This window comes from Acomys russatus, chromosome 10 (assembly GCF_903995435.1).
Source record: "Acomys russatus chromosome 10, mAcoRus1.1, whole genome shotgun sequence".
NCBI classification, from domain to species: domain Eukaryota; kingdom Metazoa; phylum Chordata; class Mammalia; order Rodentia; family Muridae; genus Acomys; species Acomys russatus.
This window is the reverse complement of record NC_067146.1, coordinates 18,624,675-18,647,552: the sequence shown is the minus strand read 5'-3', so window position 1 is coordinate 18,647,552 and position 22,878 is coordinate 18,624,675. Positions and strand designations below refer to the sequence as shown.

The 22,878-nt window shown below is 40.7% G+C and overlaps 1 protein-coding gene across 3 annotated transcripts in view; it reads right to left on the bottom strand.

The window, feature by feature from the left end:
• Positions 1-22,878, bottom strand: part of Cadps2 (calcium dependent secretion activator 2) — a 502,196-nt gene that overhangs the window by 88,611 nt on the left and 390,707 nt on the right. For all 3 annotated transcript variants that reach the window (XM_051151873.1, XM_051151874.1, XM_051151875.1), the window contains exons 15-16: positions 19,767-19,830; positions 16,566-16,689 (exon numbers count right to left, since the gene is read on the bottom strand). In XM_051151873.1, coding sequence (XP_051007830.1) covers positions 16,566-16,689; positions 19,767-19,830 — 188 coding nt within the window. The remainder of the gene's footprint in view (positions 1-16,565; positions 16,690-19,766; positions 19,831-22,878) is intronic.

Here is a 22,878-nt window from a genome sequence, read left to right as displayed (position 1 = left end):
GATTCTGAGAGGCCTGTAGAGTATAAAGGTGGACTCTGGGATTGAAAAGGGGAAGACATAAGAGACTCTTTCAAGAAGGTAAGTCCTGCCTATGTCAACAAGATGCCGAGAATCACCGAATCAGATAATCTTTAAGCTTCTTTGTCACTTAGAGAATTTGTAGTGACTAAAACTTTTGGGTTTTAAGCTGGGCATTTGTGGTATATTCCTTTAATTCCGACACTTGGGAGGCAGAGGCAGGTGGATCTCTGAGTTCAAGGTCAATCTGGTATACAGAGTGAGTTCCAGAAAACTTTTGGGTCTTATGTTTTGAAATGTATAGTTTTAATGTTTGTATGTGTGTCTGTGTATACACACACACACACACACACACACACACACACACACACACACACACTTCAGTTTTTAAAAAGGTTAATACAAACATCAATCACAGACAAGGAACTTATATTTTCTACATACTTAGGATACTGTTTACTGCATCCTCAAAGCCACCCTGTAAGCCAGGGAATCAAGATGTCCGTTGTTGGGCTCAGAGAGTTTGAAGCCATTTTCTAAAGTCATGTAGTACTAGGTGAGATGGAATTAAACCTTACCAAGTGATCAGTCCTGGGCACACATGCAATACTAAATAGACGGTGGGTTGTATAGATGTGTGTATATATACACATATGTATGGATAATGATAAAAATTAAAGGAGATGTCATGGATTTGACTGGGAACTGGAGAGGACATGAGAAGAGTTGAGGGGGAGGGACAGTGAGATGCACGGCTCATGCGTGGACTCCTCAAAAACAGAGAGGGAAAACATAGAGATGGTAGGTAAGTAGGTAGATAGATAGATAGAGGGAGGGACAGAAAGGGGGCAGAGGGAGCCAGAGAGACAGACAGACAGATACACACAGAGACAGATACACACAGAGACAATGAATGAATGAATGAGTATTACTTCTTGGGTGGTTTTGGAGGATCCTGCCTTTAATCCTATTGTTTGGGAAGGGGAGGGAGAGGCAGAGGCAGTCTGCTTTCTTTGAATTCCAGGGCAACTGGGACTACACACAAAGACCCTACCTCAAGCACCAATGATTTGGCTTCTTTTTTTATTATAAATTCTCTGACTAGGAATCACACACACATATATACAGCTGTAGTCACCAGTACATATAAAAAAATGAGGCAATTTATTTTCATTTATGTGTGAATGTGTTAACAATCAACTTTTATATTTGATACTGTCTTCAACAAAAACACTGAAAGCATCCTGTGTCCTAGGTGAAACTTAAAACCTGTTTAAACATTTTATTCTTCCTAAAGTTTACTGAGAGGAAGGAGACTTTGTCCTTGAACATAATGGCCACTCTTGATACTTTAAATAAATAGCATTTTTATCAAGCACAATATGTATAAACCATTGGTTTTCACCCATTTTGACTAGAGCCAAGAAGTTTAAAGTACTCCACAGTCAGAACGCTGTTAGATAACAAGGTTATCAAAAGCTCCATTAAAAACCTACACCGAATAGCTGAAACTAGAGTTCCTCTTTAAGATGTTTTCTTCCACTCTCGTGGTAACGTTTCTCCCACATTCTTGAAGCTTTACTCCAAGTTGTCAGTTGTTGTTGTAATGCATTTCCAATAGTGACATTTAAAACAAACACGCCAAAGAAGCAAGGTTCCTTTATGAATTTCAATGCACTGCTCTTGGCTGTGATCTTTCTTCATTCTGGAACATTTTCCATTTTCATTTTTCTTTCTTTCCGTGGCTCCCTAAAGCATATTCTTTTAATTATTCCTCTGCACACTTAAAGGAGTGATCCCACTGGGGGAAAGGTAGGGAGATGGGAAGCTGTGAGCTGACAGACGGACTGCTTTACTTGGGATGCTTTAATTAGAATTCAAGACTTCCAGGAGCATGTAGACGTTAGGCTGTGCTCCCTGCCTGTCTCCCTTCGCTGCCATTTCTTGTCAGGGTCCCAAGTGGGGGCGGGGGGGGGGTGGTGGTGAGAAATGACATTCGTGCTAAAGGTTCATGGTGAAGGGCACCTATGAAAAAGACCAGTTAGGTAGGTCATTTCTCTTTTCCCATATACAACATGTAGAAATTTGTGGTGCTTCTGAACTTTATTTTAAAATATTTAATTGACAAAATATAAATGTTCCATGTTAACTTTATAATTTGACTTCACCGTAATTGCTGAGATTTTTCACACACACCCCTATGGGCCATTTGTTCTACACCATTGACTCCTTAGGTCGTCTTTGCTGGCGCAGGACAGTGCTCCTGGACAGTGATACAGTTGGAAAGTCTAAGTTTTTATTTGTTTTTTGGTCTCTCCTCTCTATAGGTGAGTGGCCTGGTGCCAGAGCTTAGGACAGTCAGTCTCTAGGCACTCTTAAAATTGGCCAATACTCATGGGCCCTCTGATCTCCAGAGGGAAGGTGGGAAATTAGATACCTTCTTTCCCTTTAATCAAAAGACCCTTCCCCCACCTGCCTGGTGCTTTAGAACTTGTCAGTGGGCTGGCTGATGCCGGGATTAGCCTCTGAGATTACTGTTCTAGAGACAGGGTAAATCAGAAGACTGTCTCACGAAGTTCCTAAAACTCGACCTCACATTTTTTTTCTATGTGAGACAATGAAGTGAAGAGAGCGAGGAGCCACGGGCCCTCTCTCCGCAGTCTGAATGATGCTGCGAGTGCCGAGGTTGTGACTGTTGACAAGTGCGCTACCTGCGGCAGATCTGCTGCGCTCCACTCCAGCACGCATCAGAGCTCCTGCAGGGCTTTCTGAAACACAACTCCTCCAAGAGTGTCTGATTCCCCTGTCTTGGGTGAGGCCTGAGAATCTGCATTTTGAAATGGTTGCCAGGTGATGATCCTGATGCTGTTCTCAGGATCGCACTGTCGGAACCACCAGGGCTCACAAAAGATGGAGTTAGATACAAAGGTGATCTCTGTGAAGTCTATATCCTCGCTTGCTTTGTTTTTTAATAAATCTTTGCCAGTGTGTGCTTGTGTGTGTGTGTGTGTGTGTGTGTGTGTGTGTGTGTGTGTGTGTGTGTGTGTGTGTGTGAATGTGGGCAGGAGCGTGATATGGTGTAGGGGCAAAGGGCAGAGGAAAACCTCATCTTGACCTTATTTGAGGCTCACTTTTTTGTTCCCAGCTGCATGTTCCAGCCTAATCAGTCCGTGAGTGCCCACGATTCTCCAGCCTGTGCTGCCCGCACTGCTACAGGAACACAGGGGTTACAGGTGCACACTCCCACCGGCATTCATGGGCTCTGGGGACCTGAACTCTTATGCTTGCACAGAAAGCATTTTACCCCGAGCCGCCTTCCCAGACCTCGGGCTGCATCTTTTTACAGACCTCATTTATGTCAGAAGTGATTTTTTTCTTATAGAGTCTGAATACAGTTTGCATTTCTACAGGGTTATTATAAAATGCCATTCATATCAGGGCAATTTTGTGTATGAATGAAAATAATCTGTAGTGGTAATGGCCACCCTACAGTTGCTTAGACTCCATAAGAATGCTAATGCCTTAATTGTTTGAAAACAGCAAGCCTGTGGCCTCCTATTTCCATGACTCCCTTTGGGACCAGCTCATTTAACGACCCTATCATTTAAAGCACAGTTCCAGTGAATATTGCTTTAGAATTAGTTATGCTAATAATACAGCACTTTGGGCTAATTCTTCTATAGTTACTGTCACATTAAATCCTTTATCTGGATTAGCCTTAACAGTAATAAATTTCATCCTTAGGTCAACAGCAGACTGCAGTAAAGAAGGCCATTGGGGTGTGTGCCTCTGACAGCTGGAGAGAGTCTAAGACAGTAATTGCCATAAGGCATCTGTATATGGTGGCCCAGATGAGGGACAGGTCATAACATGCGAGGTCTTTAAATGGGGGGAAAACCTTTGATTCTATATGAGACTTCTTTTAGGAAGAATTTTGAGGCATATCTACACTCTCCCCTACACTTAAAACCCTTAAAATAGGGCCTGAAGAGATGGCTCCGCGGTTAAGAGCACTTGTTGCTCTTACAGAGACCTCAGTTCAATTCCCAGTACCCACGTGGTAGTTAACAATCATTTGCGACTCTCAGTTCCAGGGATCCTACTGGCATGTATGGTACCTATGCATGCATACATACATACACATAAAGTTAAAATAAATGAATCCAAAAGTAAGAGGTGATGATGATGAAATGACGAAATAGATGAGTAGTTCCCCATACAGAAACTAACGTTTTGTCAGCTGTTACAAGATGTTATATAGTATGTGACTTGTCAGAGCATTACTAAAGCTGGGTTATAGACCAGGCATGTCTCTAAGTTTCCAAACAGAATACATGGCCAGCAGTGTTCCTGGCTGTGAGTTTCCTATACTTCAGAGATTTACTCTTCATACATACATGCACACATATACACACACACACACATAATATATCTTCACATCACTAATCAGTCCTTTTAGTTTAGGGTTGCTAGCGTTCTGGCCTCTTAGCCATGCTCTGTCAGTAAGGAGCCCTCTCTAACTTCCCAAACCATGTTATCTGCGCAGGCTCTGAGCGCTTACAAACTCAGCTGAGAAAGAGGTAGAAAGCTGTCAGTTTGCATTACTCTGATTTGGAAAAAGCCTTCCTAATACATCTAAGCTGCTCATATTAACAAGGTGCTGCGGGAGCCACACTGCTACATGTCACTTGGTTTACCTGTTGACACATGTTAGTAAATAAACAAGGGGTCACCAATCAGGTGCTTTCAAGTTGTGACCCCCGGGGAATGACAGGCTACAGAACCGCTTGTGAAAATGGAGAAAGCTTGTTATCTCAAGACAGCATTTATCTGTGAATCACATTCCATATGGAAGTTAAACAAAAACAAAATTAAAAAAAAAAAAAAAAAAAAAAAAGAACTAACAACAAATCCGTGACACACTGTCAAGCGAGCTGAGCAAACTGACATCTTCTTTGAGACCTTTTAGGAAGCAGGTGTTGAAAGCTTACAATGAGATTTTCATGCATCTTCGGAGGAATGAGGAAAGACTGCTGTAGGAGCTTTCAGGGTGCCATGCATCGCAGCTGAGGGAGAGCTCCTGCTGGGGAGCACACCTAAGGGACCCTACAGGAATGTTCCTCGTCTGGCAGAAAGGGGGTGATTTCATGTTCTCAATCAGCTTGGTTTTTTTATGTTTTCAGAGGGCACCTCTTTGCCAAAGGTTAGTTTTGAGAAGAATGTAATTTTTCCCAGTTATAAGGGACTCTGTAAATTCTAAGTATCCTGATTTATTATCTAGCAGCTTCATCCATTTCTATATATATATGTGTGTGTGTGTATATATATGTATATATATATATATATATACACATATAAAAAGAACTCAAATGGAATATGTCGTATTTTTAAGAAAGTTAAAGCAGGTCATTTCAAGCTTAGGTATTAAAAAAAAAAAAAATGGAAAGACTTACCAAAAAGTTAAAAAAAAAAAAAAAAACCAAACAAACCCATACCCTGGGACACTTACAAGGAAGAGGCTACACTTATGGGGTGGGGCCGCGCCCTTCCTTTACCACAGGGTCGTCCCAGTCTCTCAGGAGACCATCCAGGAGGTGCATTTTTCAGTCATCACCTTGTAAGCATCTCAATCTTTCCCTACTGATGTGTGTTCCGCGTTTCTTTCAGATGAAGCATCCCAGGTTCCCACATAGATGGACAATTCTGTTTGTCTCATCGTGGGCTCTCGTGATGTTTTGTAACTTGTATCTGGCAAGACAAATGCTGGAAGCATTTTTCAAAAGGGGTTGAGTTAGTTATTCAGCACTTTTCGTTCTAATTTTAGATTTTTTGGGGGGGGGGCTGAGGGTTTCAAGACAGGGTTTCTTTGTCCTGGACATGCTTTGTTGACCAGGCTGGGTTTGAACTCACAGTGAGCAACATGTCTCTGCCTCCCTGAGTGCTGGTGCTAAAGGTGTGTGCCACCCCATACCCAGTTCCTAGTAGATCTTAAGGTAGATTTAGAGTTCATCAAAATATGATTTTGATGGTTAAAAAGCTAAGGTATGGATCTGACTCAGATTTTACCTTTAAAAGCTACCTTCTTTCGTCATGGCTTATCTCTATCTGTCTACTTAGGACACTTCCTCATCTAAATCCAAGAGTTTCAAACTCTTCTTATTGCATTAGAAAATTCTACATTTCATGCTTCACTGCTTGTTACTGATAAAGTTATTTTTGTTTATATTCCATTTCTAGTTGTGTGTGGGTAAAGACCAAAGTCTCTCGGAGTGTATTTCATGGGCTAGTGGGGGTGCATAAGACCTTTCAGAGGCCTAAATAGCGAAACGACTTTCATAATTTAAATCCCGATTTTACCTTTGAAATTCTGCTGACATTTATACCAGGCGTGCTGAAGCAACCAGTGAAAAACCTGCTGTCTCCTGAGTGTGACCCCTGTCCATGCTGCTACGTTTAATTCTCCACCACCGGGAACTTAAAAAAAGAAAAAGGGCACGGTGCCTTCCAGATACAACAGGGCAGCTGTACAAATGGACTCACAGTGTTTGCGGCCGCATGCTCGAGCCAGACTGAGCTAACATATGGAGGGGAGCTGGGCAGGAAACTCTACTGTGAGTCAGGGCTATTGGCGACTGAGAGCCACTAGCAGAGTGTCAGGTTTTCATGAAGAGTAGCCCCCGCCCTGGTGAGTTGTTAATGCTCAAAGGCCACACACCCAAGAACATATGGACAGCAAAAAGTTACATTGATTGGTTAAGAGGGAAAAAAAGAGAGGGTATAAAGTTAGGTGGGTAAGAGGGTAAATCTGGGAGGAATTGGGTGGGGGGGGTAAATATGATCAGAACATCTTGTATGATATTCTTAAGGAATTAGTCATAAATTATTGCATAGTATTTGCCAATATTAGAAAGATAGTCACTGAATTTCTTATTCCCTATAATCATTCTATGAAGTGAATACTTATTTCAACAGTTCTAATGGTACCTACCACTCCATTTGGTATCTTTTAAGTATTCCTTGAGAGTCTACTTGTTTCAGAACAAGAGTCCAGCTTTTTGGAAGGTACTGAGAGTGGGATTATGGGACAGGCCATGGTGGAGTCTCTCTTACAGAGTTTGAAGAGGGAGGAAACTTGAACTTCTTGGCCGACTTTACCAGGCAACACATCAACAGACACTGATTATCTCCTGCTCTTACTAATCCACTGGTAATTCCTGGAAACCAGGAATCGCTTTTAATATGTTACGTTTAAAACAGGTGCATTTCAACAATCATCTCTGTAGGGTGTAAATATCTGAACTTGGGAATATGGATGGTGGAGAAGGGTGACTCACCCAGCCCAGTCTTGTTTGTATGAACTTCCCACTATAGCAGAAGAGGAGTGTCTTACTAACAGGCGCATTGTGTGCTTGAAAGCCACTCTTCTGGGAGGTAGGAAGGGAAAGTATAAAGGAAGTCAGAGTAGGTTATTTGACAGCAGAGAGCTCAGCATAAGCATTTTAAAAACATGCTTATAAATTAGAAGGAAAAGATCTAGAAAGAGAATAGAGGTACATCCTCAGAAGAAAGACGAGATCTATAATGACGGAACAATTATCCAAAAAGATGGAGGTGGAATTGGGAAATCTAGAAATGTTTCCTTTCCAGGTTAGGCTGCCACAGGAACTTGACCTGACATTTAAATGTTGTGTGCCTTAGGATGAGCGAGAGCAACCACCTCCTCTCTCTCACATGTGTCATCATTGTGGGCTTCAACTTTCTGTTCTCCTCCAAACACCCACACCCTTGCCCATCTGGATCTCCAACTCTTCAGCACCACAGGGCAAGTGTGTGTGAGATTTGCTCCAACTTGAGGACTGGAACACTAAAACCAAAGGGAACATGAAGTGTTTGCAGCAGCCCTGAATGGAGAAGCACATTCCAACCCCATCTCTGGACCACTCAGAGAAAGCAGGAAGGATGTTGAAAGAATACAAACTCCGAACCAAGGGAACCCTCACTTTCCTTTCACACTGCAGAGGTGCTAGGAGAGTCGCAAGCCTTGTTTCCTGTTTCTGTAGTGGACGAGTGCACGTCCCATGTCTTCATTTGACTTTTCACATGGTTATCCATATGCAAGAAGCAACTAGTCCACTGCACAGCAGAGATTTTCCTCTGCACTGAAAAGCTGAAACTATAAACAAAACACCAAAATCTTGTCAGACATGAGCACTTTCCATCTCTGGTTAGTAATCTTTGCAGCCCCTGATTATAAGCTACAAACACCATTAGATCCAAAGGAATTAATCTGCTTACAGTGCAAAAAACTTATTAGTGGGATACAAATTACATAGCACAAGATATTTTCTTCTATAGTTAGTGGGCGGGTGGAGAAAAGCCAAGGCAAACAAACATAGGAGGAAGAGTCCTTGTTCACTCCAGACCAGAGAAGCAAAATGCCAGAGCAAATCAGCATTGTGCTTGGATGTGAGCTAAGCAGAAAACAATCGATCCAGGAAGGAGGACTAACGATATTCAGCTCAATATAAGGGTAAAATCACATTTATGATAATTGATAAGAATAGTTTAAAAATCAACAACTGAACTGGAATCAAAGCTATTAGGAAACTCATCTTCTTAGGTATTTGAGCTGTTACCATGTGAAAATGCCCCATTATTTTCAAATGCAGTACAAAGGCAAAGCTTGAGGTGATCACTTACCCAGTGATCGCAACAGGGAACCCAGTGTATCTGTCACTGTTTCTTTACAGTGTGCACATGAATTTCCTTTTCTAAAAGCGTTGGGGAACTAAGCACTCTGGCAGACTTGAGTGGTTTTCTCAAATATGATAGAGAAATACTGTTCATTCCTATTTTTCTAGAGTCAGAGATTGTTGTCTATCGGTATACCCCTAAACAGCAGGTAATTTAGAAACAGAGATTTTATGTGTGAAAGTTCCCACTGCTTCTGTCACACTGTCCAAAAAGTCAGATGGAAATTCTTCAGTTGTTGGCTTCTATTGGGTGAAGAGTTAGTAGTCTTCTGGTCACAGATTATTTTCTGCAAAGTGTTGTCAGGATTTGAGTAATATATATTAATCTATATATTATAATATATATATTAGTCTAGGTCACAAATGTCAGTTCATGGTGATATCTATTTTTAAATTTTAACTTGTTTTTTAAAATCTTGTGTATGAATGTATGCTATGTGTGTGTGTGTGTGTTTGTATGTGTGTGGTGCCATCTATTTAATACTAATCAGAGTTAATTTTTAAGCCAGCAATCAAACTTTTATGAGAGAAAATTGTCACTATTTTCTAGATATTGGTAAGGAGTTATTCACTGCTACAGGACACTTTATCAATGGCATCATCTTGAATATTCACTGTTTCTTGGCACACAGACCTTAAGCAAAACAGGCTCTCCTTATTTGTTATTTATCACTATTGTTTGACAATGTAGTGCTAAATTAAAATGCCACCCAGATGGTACACACATCCTGATGACGTAAGACCTGCCACAGTGCGACTTCTTTTCTCAAAGAGAGTAGGCAAGTTGTCTCCCGGGAAGGCATTTCTGTGCCATTCAACTCAAAGTCTGGAAACGAGTACACTGGGACTTAGACCTGGGAACCTGGCAACAGGAAGGCTGAAGCGGATCCTCTCCTCTCCCACCCATGCCGGCACCCCCATACTTCTACATCCACAAGGAGCCTATTTACCAAGTCCATGCAGTGGAACCACGAAAAGGCCGGCTCTAAGAAGCATGCTTACACCGTAAGTCACAGTGTGAGGCATACTTTCTGGAGCGCCACACGAACCGATTAACCTGTGCATTACACTTATTCTCTTCTGCCAGAAAACCCTCGACCTAAAAACCAAAGGCATTTTTCATTAAAAAAAAAAAAACACGTAATTTCTATTATCAAGCTATTCAATTTAAAAGGAATAAGCAATTAGGAAAAATAAAGTTTATGTGTCATTGTGGATTCTAGGTTATAATAAATTAATCTCACCATTACAAAACCACCAAATAAAAAGATTTGGTTTTGGGACAATGTAAATCAATGATTACTTATGAAGTACTAGAAATGTCAACCCAGGCAACTAGTGCTTTGCAGCTCCCAAGTTAAATAAGAATTGCTTTTCCAAAATTTCAAATGCTCAAAATAAACTACCAGTTTAAATGCGACATCCAATAGCCAAGAAGGAAAGGCATTGAATGAGGGCATTTGTCGCCAGATTATAAAATCCCTTTATCCTACAAACTTGTGCTGCCAATGGACAACGCAGGGTCCGAGAGGATGGACAAATGGACGAAGCCAGGGATCACAAGTGAGCAGCACCCTGGGTCCTAAGGAAGGGTGAGTTGCTCGGTGCTGTGGGTGTGGCTGTCACCTTCGCCTTCCCTGATCTGTGTGCCTCTCTCTCCTGCAATAAGGGCTTGTGACTCAGACTTGTATTTTCAGTCTTGCTATTTTTAAGTGCCTAGTTTTCGCCCTACATTTTAATTATCCAATGATTAATTCGAATGACCTTTTTTACAAGGCAGCTTGCCAGCCTGGAATGTTCTTACTCCTGTAAGTAGCCAGATAACTGTCTGTGTCCTAAGCTCATTTGCTTATTCAATAAATATTTATTGGGCACCGAGCATGTGCTGTGCCTGGCACTTTACTCTGAACTGGGGCTGAGCAGATTTACTGAAATACCAAGCCCTCTCTTCATGGCGCTCACAGTACAGAATGGCATAGGCTGGAGAACTGTGCTGTGCGCTCTGGTTTAGGAAAGGGCTTGTGAATAGTGAGCATTTTAACAGGATAACTGAACTGAGATATATGAGGAAGAAGCTGAGTGAAAACCGTAATGATACAGCGCAAGGAAGGGAGGGAAGAAAGCACATAGACAGCAGCTCGCAGACAGTGAACTCTAATGGCCTACATCTGAGCTGTGTGACTCTAGACAGCTTGTTCAGCCACGTATTCGATTTTCAGAAATAATAACGATAATAATATGCACCACAAAATTCCATTGTAAGGAACAAGTGAGGTGACACATATAAACTGCTCAGAAAGGGAAGGGCCTATTGCAGAGGTTTTTCTCTTATTTGTAATTTCATTTTTGGGCGGAAGTTGCGATAAATAATATTAACCGTTAACTTCTGTAACACGTCTGGGGCTGTCATCAGATGTTATCATTTGTGTCTGACACTCTTGGAGGCCTAGAAACCAGTAGAAACAGACTATACTATGTTTCTGGGTCTCAAACACCAGGTGGTATCACAAATATGCAGAAGTTTTTGACAATGGCATTACAACTTTTTTTTTTTTTTTTTGGTCTTGATGATACATAAAAACCTATTTTTTTGGTAAACTTTTAGGACCTGAAGATTGATAGACACTGAAATTATAAGAAATCTTGAGCAGAACTTTCCTCTTTTCTAGGAAGCATAAATGTTCAAAAGAATTCTTGAAAGATTCACCAATAGAAAGACAATTAATACTTTCATCTTTCTTCACATTTAAATCACCTATGGTCATTTATTGGTAAATCTCTTTACTATTAAGTGGAACTAAAAAAAAAAAATAAGTATTTCTTAAAAATTCATTGATTTAGATCATTCTTCAGCTTTCTGTCAATTCACTAATATCAAAGGATATACTTATTTTTCTTTTATATATAAGGATTCAATTTTAACAAAATCATTTTTCTTAAAGCTGCTGAGATGTTCATGTGAGCTGTGGAATAAATAGTAACTAAGAGCAAAGGGAAGGCATCCTGTCGGGGGCAGGGAGGTGTGTGGGAAGGATCTTTTCCTCTTCTTCCTCTCTTTAGCATCTTGTCTGCACAGGTGCCTCTGCCCATGTGGCCTGAGGTGCGCTGAGATGTCTTCCCATTCCACAGAAGAAACAAAGGCCCAAAGCGTAAGGCTCAGGCCCGAGTCTACTCTGTGATGGATAACGACTCCTGTACTCTACTAAAGTGGGAAAGGCACAGACACTCCCAGACTTCTTGTTTGTGGGCTAGGCTAAAAACACTTTTCAGAACAACCATGTTATATATTGGGGGAGGGTTAAGTGGCATATTTTAAATATATTCTCTTGTCTGTCTGCCTGGCTATCTATCATCACCACCATCCTCATCACTATCATCATCTATTTCTTTTCCATATGTGCACATGACACACATGAGGAAGCCTGTGGACAACCCCAGGAAGTCTGTTCTCTCATTCAACTGTATAGATTCTGGAGATTAAACTCAGTGCATCAGGTTTGGCAGAAATTGTCTTTATCTGCTCAGCCATTCTGCGGGCTTCTTGAAATATTTTAAAGAATTTGTAAAAGAACACAGGACTACTGATATTGTGTGGGCTGCCATGAGTAGAGATGGTGAAAACCTCATTTTATTATAATTATTTGTCTTTTTCTCAAGTGCAATAAGTAACTATTGTAGAGTGTCTTTCTTGCCCATTTTGTGTCTCAGTGTTTTGTACCTGTCATCTTTCAGGACTCAGATTCTGGAAAAGGAAAGAAAAACCTCCTGTTTTTTTGCCAAGAAACAGAGCCCTTAGAAGAAGATGTAAGCTTACAAATTAAAGAAAAATTTGTCTATGACACTGCAAGTGGATATGAGGATGGTTTACCACTTGTGTCTCATGCATGTTTGTTTCCAGATGGAAACGAATTAACAAAAATTCAGAACAATAGTTCTGTCATTAGGTCATGTGGCTAGACATAAGAGGAACAAAGCAATAAGCACTCTGCTCGCAAAGGTCTGACGAGGGAACAGGGAGAGTATACAGAAAATAGTATACACAGTTAAAATTAATTACAGTTGTGAAAAAAAGTACTAGATAAATAAATAAACCCAAGATGAACAAGACCTTTAATATTTCAGAGACTCAGAAACACACACCCACTTACGCTCACCCATAGAGACAAGCACACACGCATACGCATACACACGCATGCACACACACATAATTTCCTAAGAGGTTTCACAGCCTCTGCTCACTCGTTCAGAGCTAAGAACATCTTACTTTTATTTAATATCAGTTTTGCTTTTTAATCTTACGTTGGTTTTCAGGAGTGGTGAAGGAGGAGGGATCTTTCTTCTGGTGATGAGAAACCCCCAATACTGGTAATCACTTCCAAATAAAATTAGTGTCCATGCTTAAGACACAATGTATAACACTAATATAGCCTTAGGTTTCTTGCCTTGAATTCATGTAAAACTACTGTTGATCTTTCAGCAAAATAAAGTATTTTTCTAACAAGGCATTAGCAATAGTTCTGGAAAAAATGCAAGTATTTTCAATATCCTGGTGTAAATGATCAAATAGACTCTGACAGGAGAGGTCCACTTATAAGTGTCAAAACATACAGCCAATAGGAAAGAAGACAAGACAATGAACAGACAGCCTGGGGATGAGAGAAAATACATCTGACAGAGAGCTAATATTTGAAATATAGAACACGGAAAATAATATCAGAAACTCCAAAGAACCCAATTAAAATTAGCAAAAGGATCGAATGAGATATTTACCAAATGACCAGCAAATGGCCATTGTGCCTCTTGCTTATATGAAAAATGTGCAGTGTCACTAATCTTCATGGGAATGCAAGAAAATCATAATGGAGTATCACCTCCTCCCAAATAATCACAACCACAGAAACCCCGCCACCCCCTATAACAAGTCAAGGGCAAGGCTGTGGACGGAAGAGGTTATAGATCCTGTGGGTAGCAAAGGAAATTAATACACGCACTGCGGAAAGCAGTATAGAGGAACATGAAAATATAAAACTACCGTAGGGGCTGCTGTGTATCCAAAAAAGCAGAGACATAAAACTCCTCAGATATCTGAACTTCCAACCTGACTGCAGGATTACCCACAGCAGCCAAAGCCTAAGACCAATTCAACATCCACTGATGGACAAAGGCACGGACACGCCCGGCATGTGCAGACAGCGGAATACTACTCAGCCTTAGAAAAGAAGGAAATCCCACGCACACCCACTGTGACCTACAAACCGGACACAGGAAGACAGACACTGCCATTGAGCGATCTAAAACATGAGGAAAACATTTTAGTAGATCATGAGATCAGTAAACCGTAGACACATACCACACAGCAGCGTGACCCCCAGACAGCAACGCTGTTTTGTACAGTTAGAAAGCGCCCCACGGACATAAAGTGCCATGAGGACACTATCAGTTTTCCACACAACCCCCTGACCCCAACTTGGTTATGATAATAATGAAAGTAGGAGGAAAATTTTGGAAGTGGCGGGTTTATAGTATACATTGTGAATGGTTCCATGCTGCGCTTTTATAAATATTAAATAAGTACTGATATTTTTATGCCAGTGGTACTTCAAAGACATGTTTCTAAAACGTCACATACCACCACATTAGAAATAATGGCGCGTGCATGCAGAAACATTACCTGTCTCCTTTTCTGCAGGCCCTAAAACACAAGAAAAGAGAATTTAAGGCCAAACAAGCAAAGAAAACTAGCCCATCTTCCTATTTCTACCTCATTTTATATGTTCTTGGTCTGGCCTGAAGATTGTTTTTTTTAAAAAATCACTTTTTAAAAAATGAAAATAAAAATAAGAAAAGTGGAAATAGAAATTGAAAAAACATAGAAGTTTTTGTCAGGGAACGAGCAAACATTTTATATTTTTGAAGTAAGAGAGCTTGGCAACCCTTAGTGAGCAGGGCACTGGGATCCACTTTCTAGAATACTGTCACACTATACTCAAATGACTCCAGGAAAGGAGAAAATGGAAGGATCCCTGTTTCCTCGTAGTCTTAGGACAGACTTCTCTCTGTCCAAATACAAGAAGATTCCCCCATCTCCTTCACAATGAATTCTGTGACTAAAAACTACTGAGCTACACAGAGAAATAGTCTATCAACTTAGCATTCTTCTTTTTTTTTCAACTTAGCATTCTTTTTAAAAATTTATTTATTTTATGTGCACTGGTGTCTTGCCTACATGTATGTCTGTGTGAAGATGTCAGATCTTAGAGTACAGACAGTTGTGAGCTGCCATGTGGGTGCCAGGATATGAACTTGGGTCCTTTGGGAAGAGCAGTCAATGCTCTTAACCTCTGAGCCACCTCTCCAGCCCCTCAACTTAGCATTCTCGCATAGCAGCAAAGCCCTGCCTGAGGAGCTCAGAGAGGAAAGGTTCTTTCAGCGGATTTTAAATTGGCAGTGTATTTACACAAAAGATACTTTGCTGGGTGAAGGTCCCCACAAACTTTTCTCTGAGACAGTTGGGAGGCTTTGACGTAAGGTGAAGCATTGAGTCTTTCAATCATGTTTGGAGCATTCAATAATCCTAACCCTGAAAACTACACCAACGAGTATTCAAAAGTGAAAACCAAAAAATTCATCTTCCATTTCCTTCAAATGACCGAGTGTTCACTGCGTTTGCTTGAACACAACATGATATCGTAATTAATGATGCTAAGCTGGTAACTAAGGAGGTTTCACGTTGTTACTCTCGTGATATAATATTGGTTGCTATGGCGATGAGATGGCTTTTTTGTTAATCACTCAGGAGCTTGGTTATCACATGCTTGTTAGTGAGTTTGTCCAGATATGGGGAGAAAAAAAAGGAAAGATAGGACATTTATCTTTTTCATTGGTTAAATATTGATAAAATTATTACAATACCATTAATTCATAAATTAACTGTTCACTAAGCACAAACTAAAAATTCTGTAAGTTACCAACCTTTGTCTCGAGGATGACTTCCTCTCATTTTAAGATATAAATATTTAACAAAACACAAAGTTTCCCTTTCTCTCTGATAATGTTATGTGCAATGACATAAGTCAATTTTATGATAATTTGAATGAATAATTTAAAATATTTTCCAATACTTTTAAAGTCAACCAGTTCAAAACACTGAAGAACAAAAGCTGATCTTGTGACTCTACCACAACTTCCCATCCACTTATCTCCAAACATTGAAAATATCAGTGTCCTTAATGAATAAAACTTGAAGAAAGAGAAAAAAGTGCACAGTCCTCTGAAGAGGTCTAATCTTTCAAATGCATCCATCAATATAGAGCAAACAATGAAGAGCTTCAGGAAGTTCTAACCGTTTGTTTCAGCCCTCGCAACAATCAACAAGTTTCTTCCTCCGCTGAGTGACAGTGCAGATCAGAAAATAAAATTACATAATGCTACAAGACACCAATCAGGAAAGAGTCCACAGCCCATAGTTTAGATGTTAGACATACTTACAGTAATGTTAAAAAAAAAAAAAAAAAACCCATAAAAACACCTTTTGGTTTCCTGAAAACTCAAAATAAGAACAAAGGACACTTAAGCACGGATCCTGGGTCTTTCATTCAGGCCGAGTCCCGGGAGGCATATTAAAGCAATGAATAGGAAAAAGCGCTCCAGTTCGCCAGCTGAGATTTTAATGAGACATTTCCCTTTGCCGTGGCACAGGATTGTTCAGGGAAGGAAAGGACTCCTCATAGAAAACTCAGTTAATAGGCATTGTTGGCTCTCACAGCCACTCCGGCGACTGCTCAGGGCACTGACCTTCTATTTTGGCATATTCTGTGAGCCTCGTGTAATTGATCAAGGCAGCTTTCTCCAGACATTTTCTGACCACTTTCTTCACCTCCTCCGCGGGGATAGGAGTGGCAATGTCTTTCATTAAAACCTACAGGGACGAGAGAGAGAGAGAGAGAGAGAGAGAGAGAGAGAGAGAGAGAGAGAGAGAGAGAGAGAGAGAGAGAGAGAGAGAGAGAGAGAGAGAGAGAGAGAGAGAGAGAGAGAGAGAGAGAGAGAGAGAAGCAAAGTGGGCAAAAGAGAAGAGAGGAGAGACGTTGCATAAAATACATTCTAAAAACAAATTACACAAATTGCCCCAGACCTGAGTGATCCTGGGAAGGGGGAGGGTCTTCAGTAACTCATGGGAAGTAATGAGTCGGCACTTCACAACTGGGACCTAATCCTTCAGTATTGCTTCCTCCTGTCTAAGCCTCATTGTGCACATCAAAACCTCCCATAGGCCAGGTCACCAGGATTCAGAGTGACTGTCACTTTTCCTCCAGGGATCCACGACACCATTACGGCAGCTGTTTCAGATCAGGATTGCAGACTCGGGCACAAGCGGTCAGCAAAGTTTGCCTTGTATAGTCCTAACGTAAAAGCCCTAGGTCTTCGGAATATATGTGGAAAATTGTAAGAAAAAAATTCCTTTATGAATGGGCATAACTTTGGAGCACTGTAAAAACAACAAACTAAATTTTAACAGGTGACCCGCTGAACGCAATGCGGTGATTTACACAAAGAGGAAGGGAACTTCTTTGCCTCAGTGGAATGAAAGCTTTACGGAAGATCAGACTCTAAGACACATGGAAACGTTTTCAGTTTGAGGGGACAGCGAGGAGACAAGGTTTTTCTTTGCTGGGCTAATAAAATGTATTCTTGGATATTTTTCATTAACCCGTCTTATTATCAATGATGAGCAAGTACAGCTATCTAAAAATTCAAAAGGTGATTTTAAACTTTTTCAATTACACAAGCTCTTTTCATTACAACTCCTGTCGTAAATTGTTAGACTATTTTTTTCATGCATTTAATTTAATTGTCATGCTTGGTTTATATTCAAATTATGATACATACGATAAAATGGTAATATAATGTACGTTTTAAGGGTGGTAAATATTCTGCTAATCTCTTAAACTGAAACATGTACTGAAGGAACCAGAAAACATCCATTTAAAATATTATTACTTTATTCTCTTTACACTAATGTTTGTACATTCTTAAATTTATTCTAGCATACAACCTTCAATAACCCCTGGCAGTGTTTTCAAACATATTTAGGAAAGGTTTTCTTTCTTACAAGCAGCTAACTTTATCATCTGACAATTCTTTCATTATCAAACTTACTTATGACATATCTGGCACTTGAGAAACACACAGTATATACTTTGTAACCTGAAACACAACAACAACAACAACAACCCCTTCTGTGCATAGTGACTTATGTGTAGGCATTGAACATGAACTACTGCATTTAATGAGGTCTTTGCCAAAATTTACCTTAGGACAATGCTGTTCCAAATACAGACAACTTTACTTAAGCTTCCCATTCTGAGAAACTTCAGGAGCAGAAAGAGTAACAGGAAATTAGAATGTGATGTTTGCCCCAGAGGTGAGGCTTAGATTAAAACAAGTATTTCATATTCTTTAGGAACCTGAGCACTTCCTAGGGGAAGGGGAAATCTCAACCCTGGTTTGTGCCTATGTTTTTCCTCTTACTCTGGACTTTAATCAAAGGCCTCAAACATTCACTTACAGATTTTATTTTGTTGTTGTTTTTTTTTAAGTTGCTAGTAAGTAAAAAGAGTTTTTTTGTTGTTGTTGTTATTGTTTGGTTGTTTTTTCTTTTCTTTTTTTTCTTTTCTTTTCTTTTTGTAATGAAGAAATGGCGCCTAGCATTTCTCTTCCAATCCAGTAGGAGATGTGATTAGGGATCATAACGAGAAGGGGCTGCTGTCACCCTGCCACTTGTCAGTGCGAGGTGCAGGGCATCTCTGGATTACTCCCTCTTCCCTGCTGGGAGGAAAGCCAGCCTCTGCCATGGAAACCAGGACACAGGGAGGCTGTGTGAGGTCCCCAAGATGGTACTCAGTTACAGAAAGTAAAGCAACTTCAAGAACTGACTTACTTATAATTGCCTTAAGGAACAGAACAGGAAAAGTACTTTAAAATGCCAAGGCTGCATGCAGCTTTTAACAACACCGTACTTCTAGTAAAGCCTGTCTTCATACAACTTCGTCCAGTGCACACGCGGCAGGAGACAAGGGTACAACGTGTGTAAACTCATCCTGTAATCTGAAAGACTCCATTCTAATCACTGCGTCAAGCCCTTATCTCCCAAGTCCTGGGCAGTGCTTCAACTACTTCTTCCTAATGGGCATGCTAACAGGTAGCATGATTTCTAAAGTCACTTTAGCAGAAAAATAGGTTAAAATGAAGTTAATAAATCAGGACTAGCATAATAACATCACATGCTATAGAGAATAAACAGAATTGTTTAAAACCGTAATATTGAAGACTGGCTAAAACCTTATTACTCAGCTGGCAGCATCTCACATAATTTAGACAAACTCATAAACATGAAAAAAATACTATCCTCAACATCCACAGAAACAGCACATATTATGCCTTAAAAATGTTCTTAAGGATTGTTATAAAAACCTTGTTTGCTACATATCTTTGTAAGAGAAATATATTTCTATGACTTGTGAACTCATTGATGATATCACACCAATTTGGGGCCTGAACTAAATGGGAAGAAATGACACGCCTACTATTCCATACAGTAATCAGGCATGCATGAGAGCTGTAACTATTGGCAAAATCAGTGAATCTGGGAGGATAATAAAAGACAAGTGTTGAAGTGGCCTGGAAAGTAGACACAACTAAAACAACAATAACAGTAACAACAAAACATTTCATGAGATGATAGGTGGGGAAAAAGATGAAAAGATTGATATTATCAAAAGGCAATGACAGCGTAATATGGGGATACGACGACGGTGGACGAAAAGCTTAAGAGGAGGAAGGAGCCAGTGTGGAAACAAAGAGAAAATACGTAGTAAGAAAGAGTGTAGCTGCGGTGTGAGCGCAGCAGGAAGCTCGACTCATGAAGACTGCTCGGTTCAACAGCTGAGACTACAGCTCCCAAGGACAAGAACAGCGTATATAAACCTCCATACATACCCTTTCGAGTAATGACAGTGTGGCTTTCAGAGCACCCTCAGGTCGTCCGAAGGGGAAGCAGTATCTTTAAAAACAAAAAGGGGGAACACAACCATCAAACACACAATATCAACCCAGGAGTTAAAAGATCACAGCTTTGACTACTTGGCATTAGTAGAAAAGCCTTGAAGACAAGTTAAAATATGGAGTCATCTGGGATGTTACTTTAACTGTTAAATTTTACCAAGTGTACGATTTCATGGTCTTGAAGAGCAAGGTGTCAGCTATGATGAAAAGGGTCCTCAAGTCTTCATAACGCACGCACCCGAAGACTACACATCAAGGAAGAAACCCCAGCGACGATGCAGAGAGGGTTCTATTTAAAATATATAGAGATGCAACAGATAGGATATGAAGAGATTTATTTGGGGAAAGGAAAGGGGAGTGAAGTTAGGGCCCGAGTGGGGCATGAGGGTAGAGAGATGCAGAGATGAAGAGATAGAGAGAGAGATGGGGAAGAAGGAAGGCAGGTGCCCCAGGCACAGGGAGGGAGAGAGAAATCTAGGCAGAGAGTACGTGCATGCAATGACACGTCAGGCCTTTATATCTGGTGTGCAGCTGACGTGCACCTGGCACATACCTGGTGGTGGCAGGTGATGATGTCAGCTGTTGCTAAGCAATCTAAAGGCAGGCTAGCCAAGGCTGCTATATGTGAACATTCCTCCCTTTTTTTTTTTTTTTTTTAATTTTTAAAAAATGAGGAAGTAGGAAGGGGTGTGGAGGTGAGAGTGGGGACACTGTGCTCAGACAAGACTGCTTCTCATGCAGGACAAGGCAAAGTATATAAATGTAGGTTCATTGGAAGCTGCTTGTGGTCACCATGCAAGGGGTGGGGGAAGAGAGAGAGGGGAATAAAAATCAAGAACAACTAAATGTCTGGATTATATGATGAAGGGGAAGGGTAAGTCCCTGCCCTCAAAAGTTCAGGGTAGAGGGCGGGGTATGTCACCATGTCCTGCAACACATAGGGACCAAGGGATGCTGGGAGAACCTGGAGCTGTTTGTCCCAGGCCTGAATCACACCATTCCAACACTTTGTTGATAGTAAGTGGATAAGGGCTGAACAAATCAATTGGGGTAGAGGGAGCAAAAGGCTGAAATGTTGGCCAAGTCTGGGAAGAGGAGGCTGTTCTGTCCGCTGTCCAGGGTCTAAGAACATCTGCGGCTTAGGAGGGGAAATGCAGGTCTATCTGTTACAAGCTGTGAGGTTAGACTGGAGCACTGTGGGTAGCTGCCTTGTTTCTGGAACATATACACAGGCAGAAGACAAAATTAAGTAGGTTCGGGAGACATTTATTTTAGGTGTACATTTGAAACTTTTGTGAGAACAAATACAGAGGGAAGGTTTGGAACAAAGAAGAGAAAAGCTTGGACACAGGGAACCTCCTTCTATTTCCCCGATCTCTGGCAGAGACTAAAAGGTCCCATTTTGGGTCTGTCATCTAAGGGATATGGAGGCAAAGTAAAGTGGGCACTGTGCATACGGATCTGAAATTCTCCAGTAGGCATCCCAGAAGGGGACCTGGAGGGGTGGGCAAACGAGCTTCCCATGGGAGGGTATGAATCAGTGAACCTTCAGGGCAACCCGAGAGCAAGGTTTGACTCGAGGAAATTGGTGTAATCTGTTCCAGTCAGTTGCTGGTCAGAGTCCAAAGGCACAACTCCCTGGGCAGACACGGCTTACCTAGCACTAGGATTTCAGGTGTGTGCAAGAGGGTCAGAGACAGACTAAACCACACTAAACCCTCAAATACTTTCTTTGAAGCTTTCCTTCATAACTTTCACTTACTAAACTTCAAACACCTTCTTAGACCCTTAAATACTTTCTTATGAGCTTTCCTTTATAATGTAAACTTTCCTATCCTTAGGCTTTGTGTCTAATTATTTACTATGAGACACAGGTGAAATTGCTGTGAGCAGCCACTGTCCTTTAGCTAAACGAATGGTAAAAGTTATATTTCAGACCTACTTATATTTTAACTTGAATTCCATGGGTAAGGCAAACCTGTATGCCTCTCTAAATAAGAGACCTTATTTAACTAGCTAATGAACTGATTGGTGAACTAACTGTAGTGGATTACCTTGGGATAAGGAGCTAGTTGTCCGTTTTCTAGCTGCCAACCTACCATTAACTCAGCTGTCAACATAATCAGAGACCCAAGAAGGATAAATTATAATCCAAATGAATCTATGTATCTGTCAAAATGACAGAGATGATTACTCAGTCCATAGTCCAGTACCTACGCAGTTGTCCCAGGTCTCCATGGCAACGTGGGCAGATAATCTAGCCATTGGGCTCAGAATTTAAGAAGTTTTTTTTCTGTGGAGGAAGAGTATGGGAGATATTGACCTCACCTCATTATCTGCAATGTGGGGCAATAACTCTCTGGGTGTCTAATTTGTCCACACTTGAGGCTGAGCCCTAGCAGTGGGTAAGGCGTTGGGGATAGTCCTGCCCAGTGGGCAGAGTACCACAATCCAGCGTTGAAGTCATCTGTCATGCCCAAATATTCTTGGAGACCCTGAGAGTTACTGCTAGGATTTGGGAGTCTCTGTCATAAGCTTAAACATATTTAATGCTATATTCAACAAATCTCTGACAGGCTTGAGGGTTAGCATAAATGAGTTAATCTTTGTCTGTCTTTAGTTATCTGCTCTAAACTATACCTTGCAAACATATAACAGAATGCTGTGAATCTATATTCTGCAGATAAGTGTTTGAGGGCCACACCTAGCTCAAGTAGATCTAAGTAAGCAAACTTTATAGTTACTTTTTGTTTAACTTTGACAATTATTTTTGAAATATTAGTTTTGAAAATTATTTTTTGGTTCTTGTGTAACACCTAAGAATTTCTTGTTTAGGTTTGATATTTAAGGTCCAGGAGAAAACAAAATGATTGTTCTCATACCTGCCTGATTTAATATGGAAGGAAGAAAGTATACACATCTACCACATATATCCACTTCTCCCAGGTTTCCCTCCCTCTGTGTAGGGACGCAACACACCTGCCCTGGTGTTTAATTCTTTCACCTCCATAGGCCACATGGAAACCCTGTGCAGAACTTCCTCAGG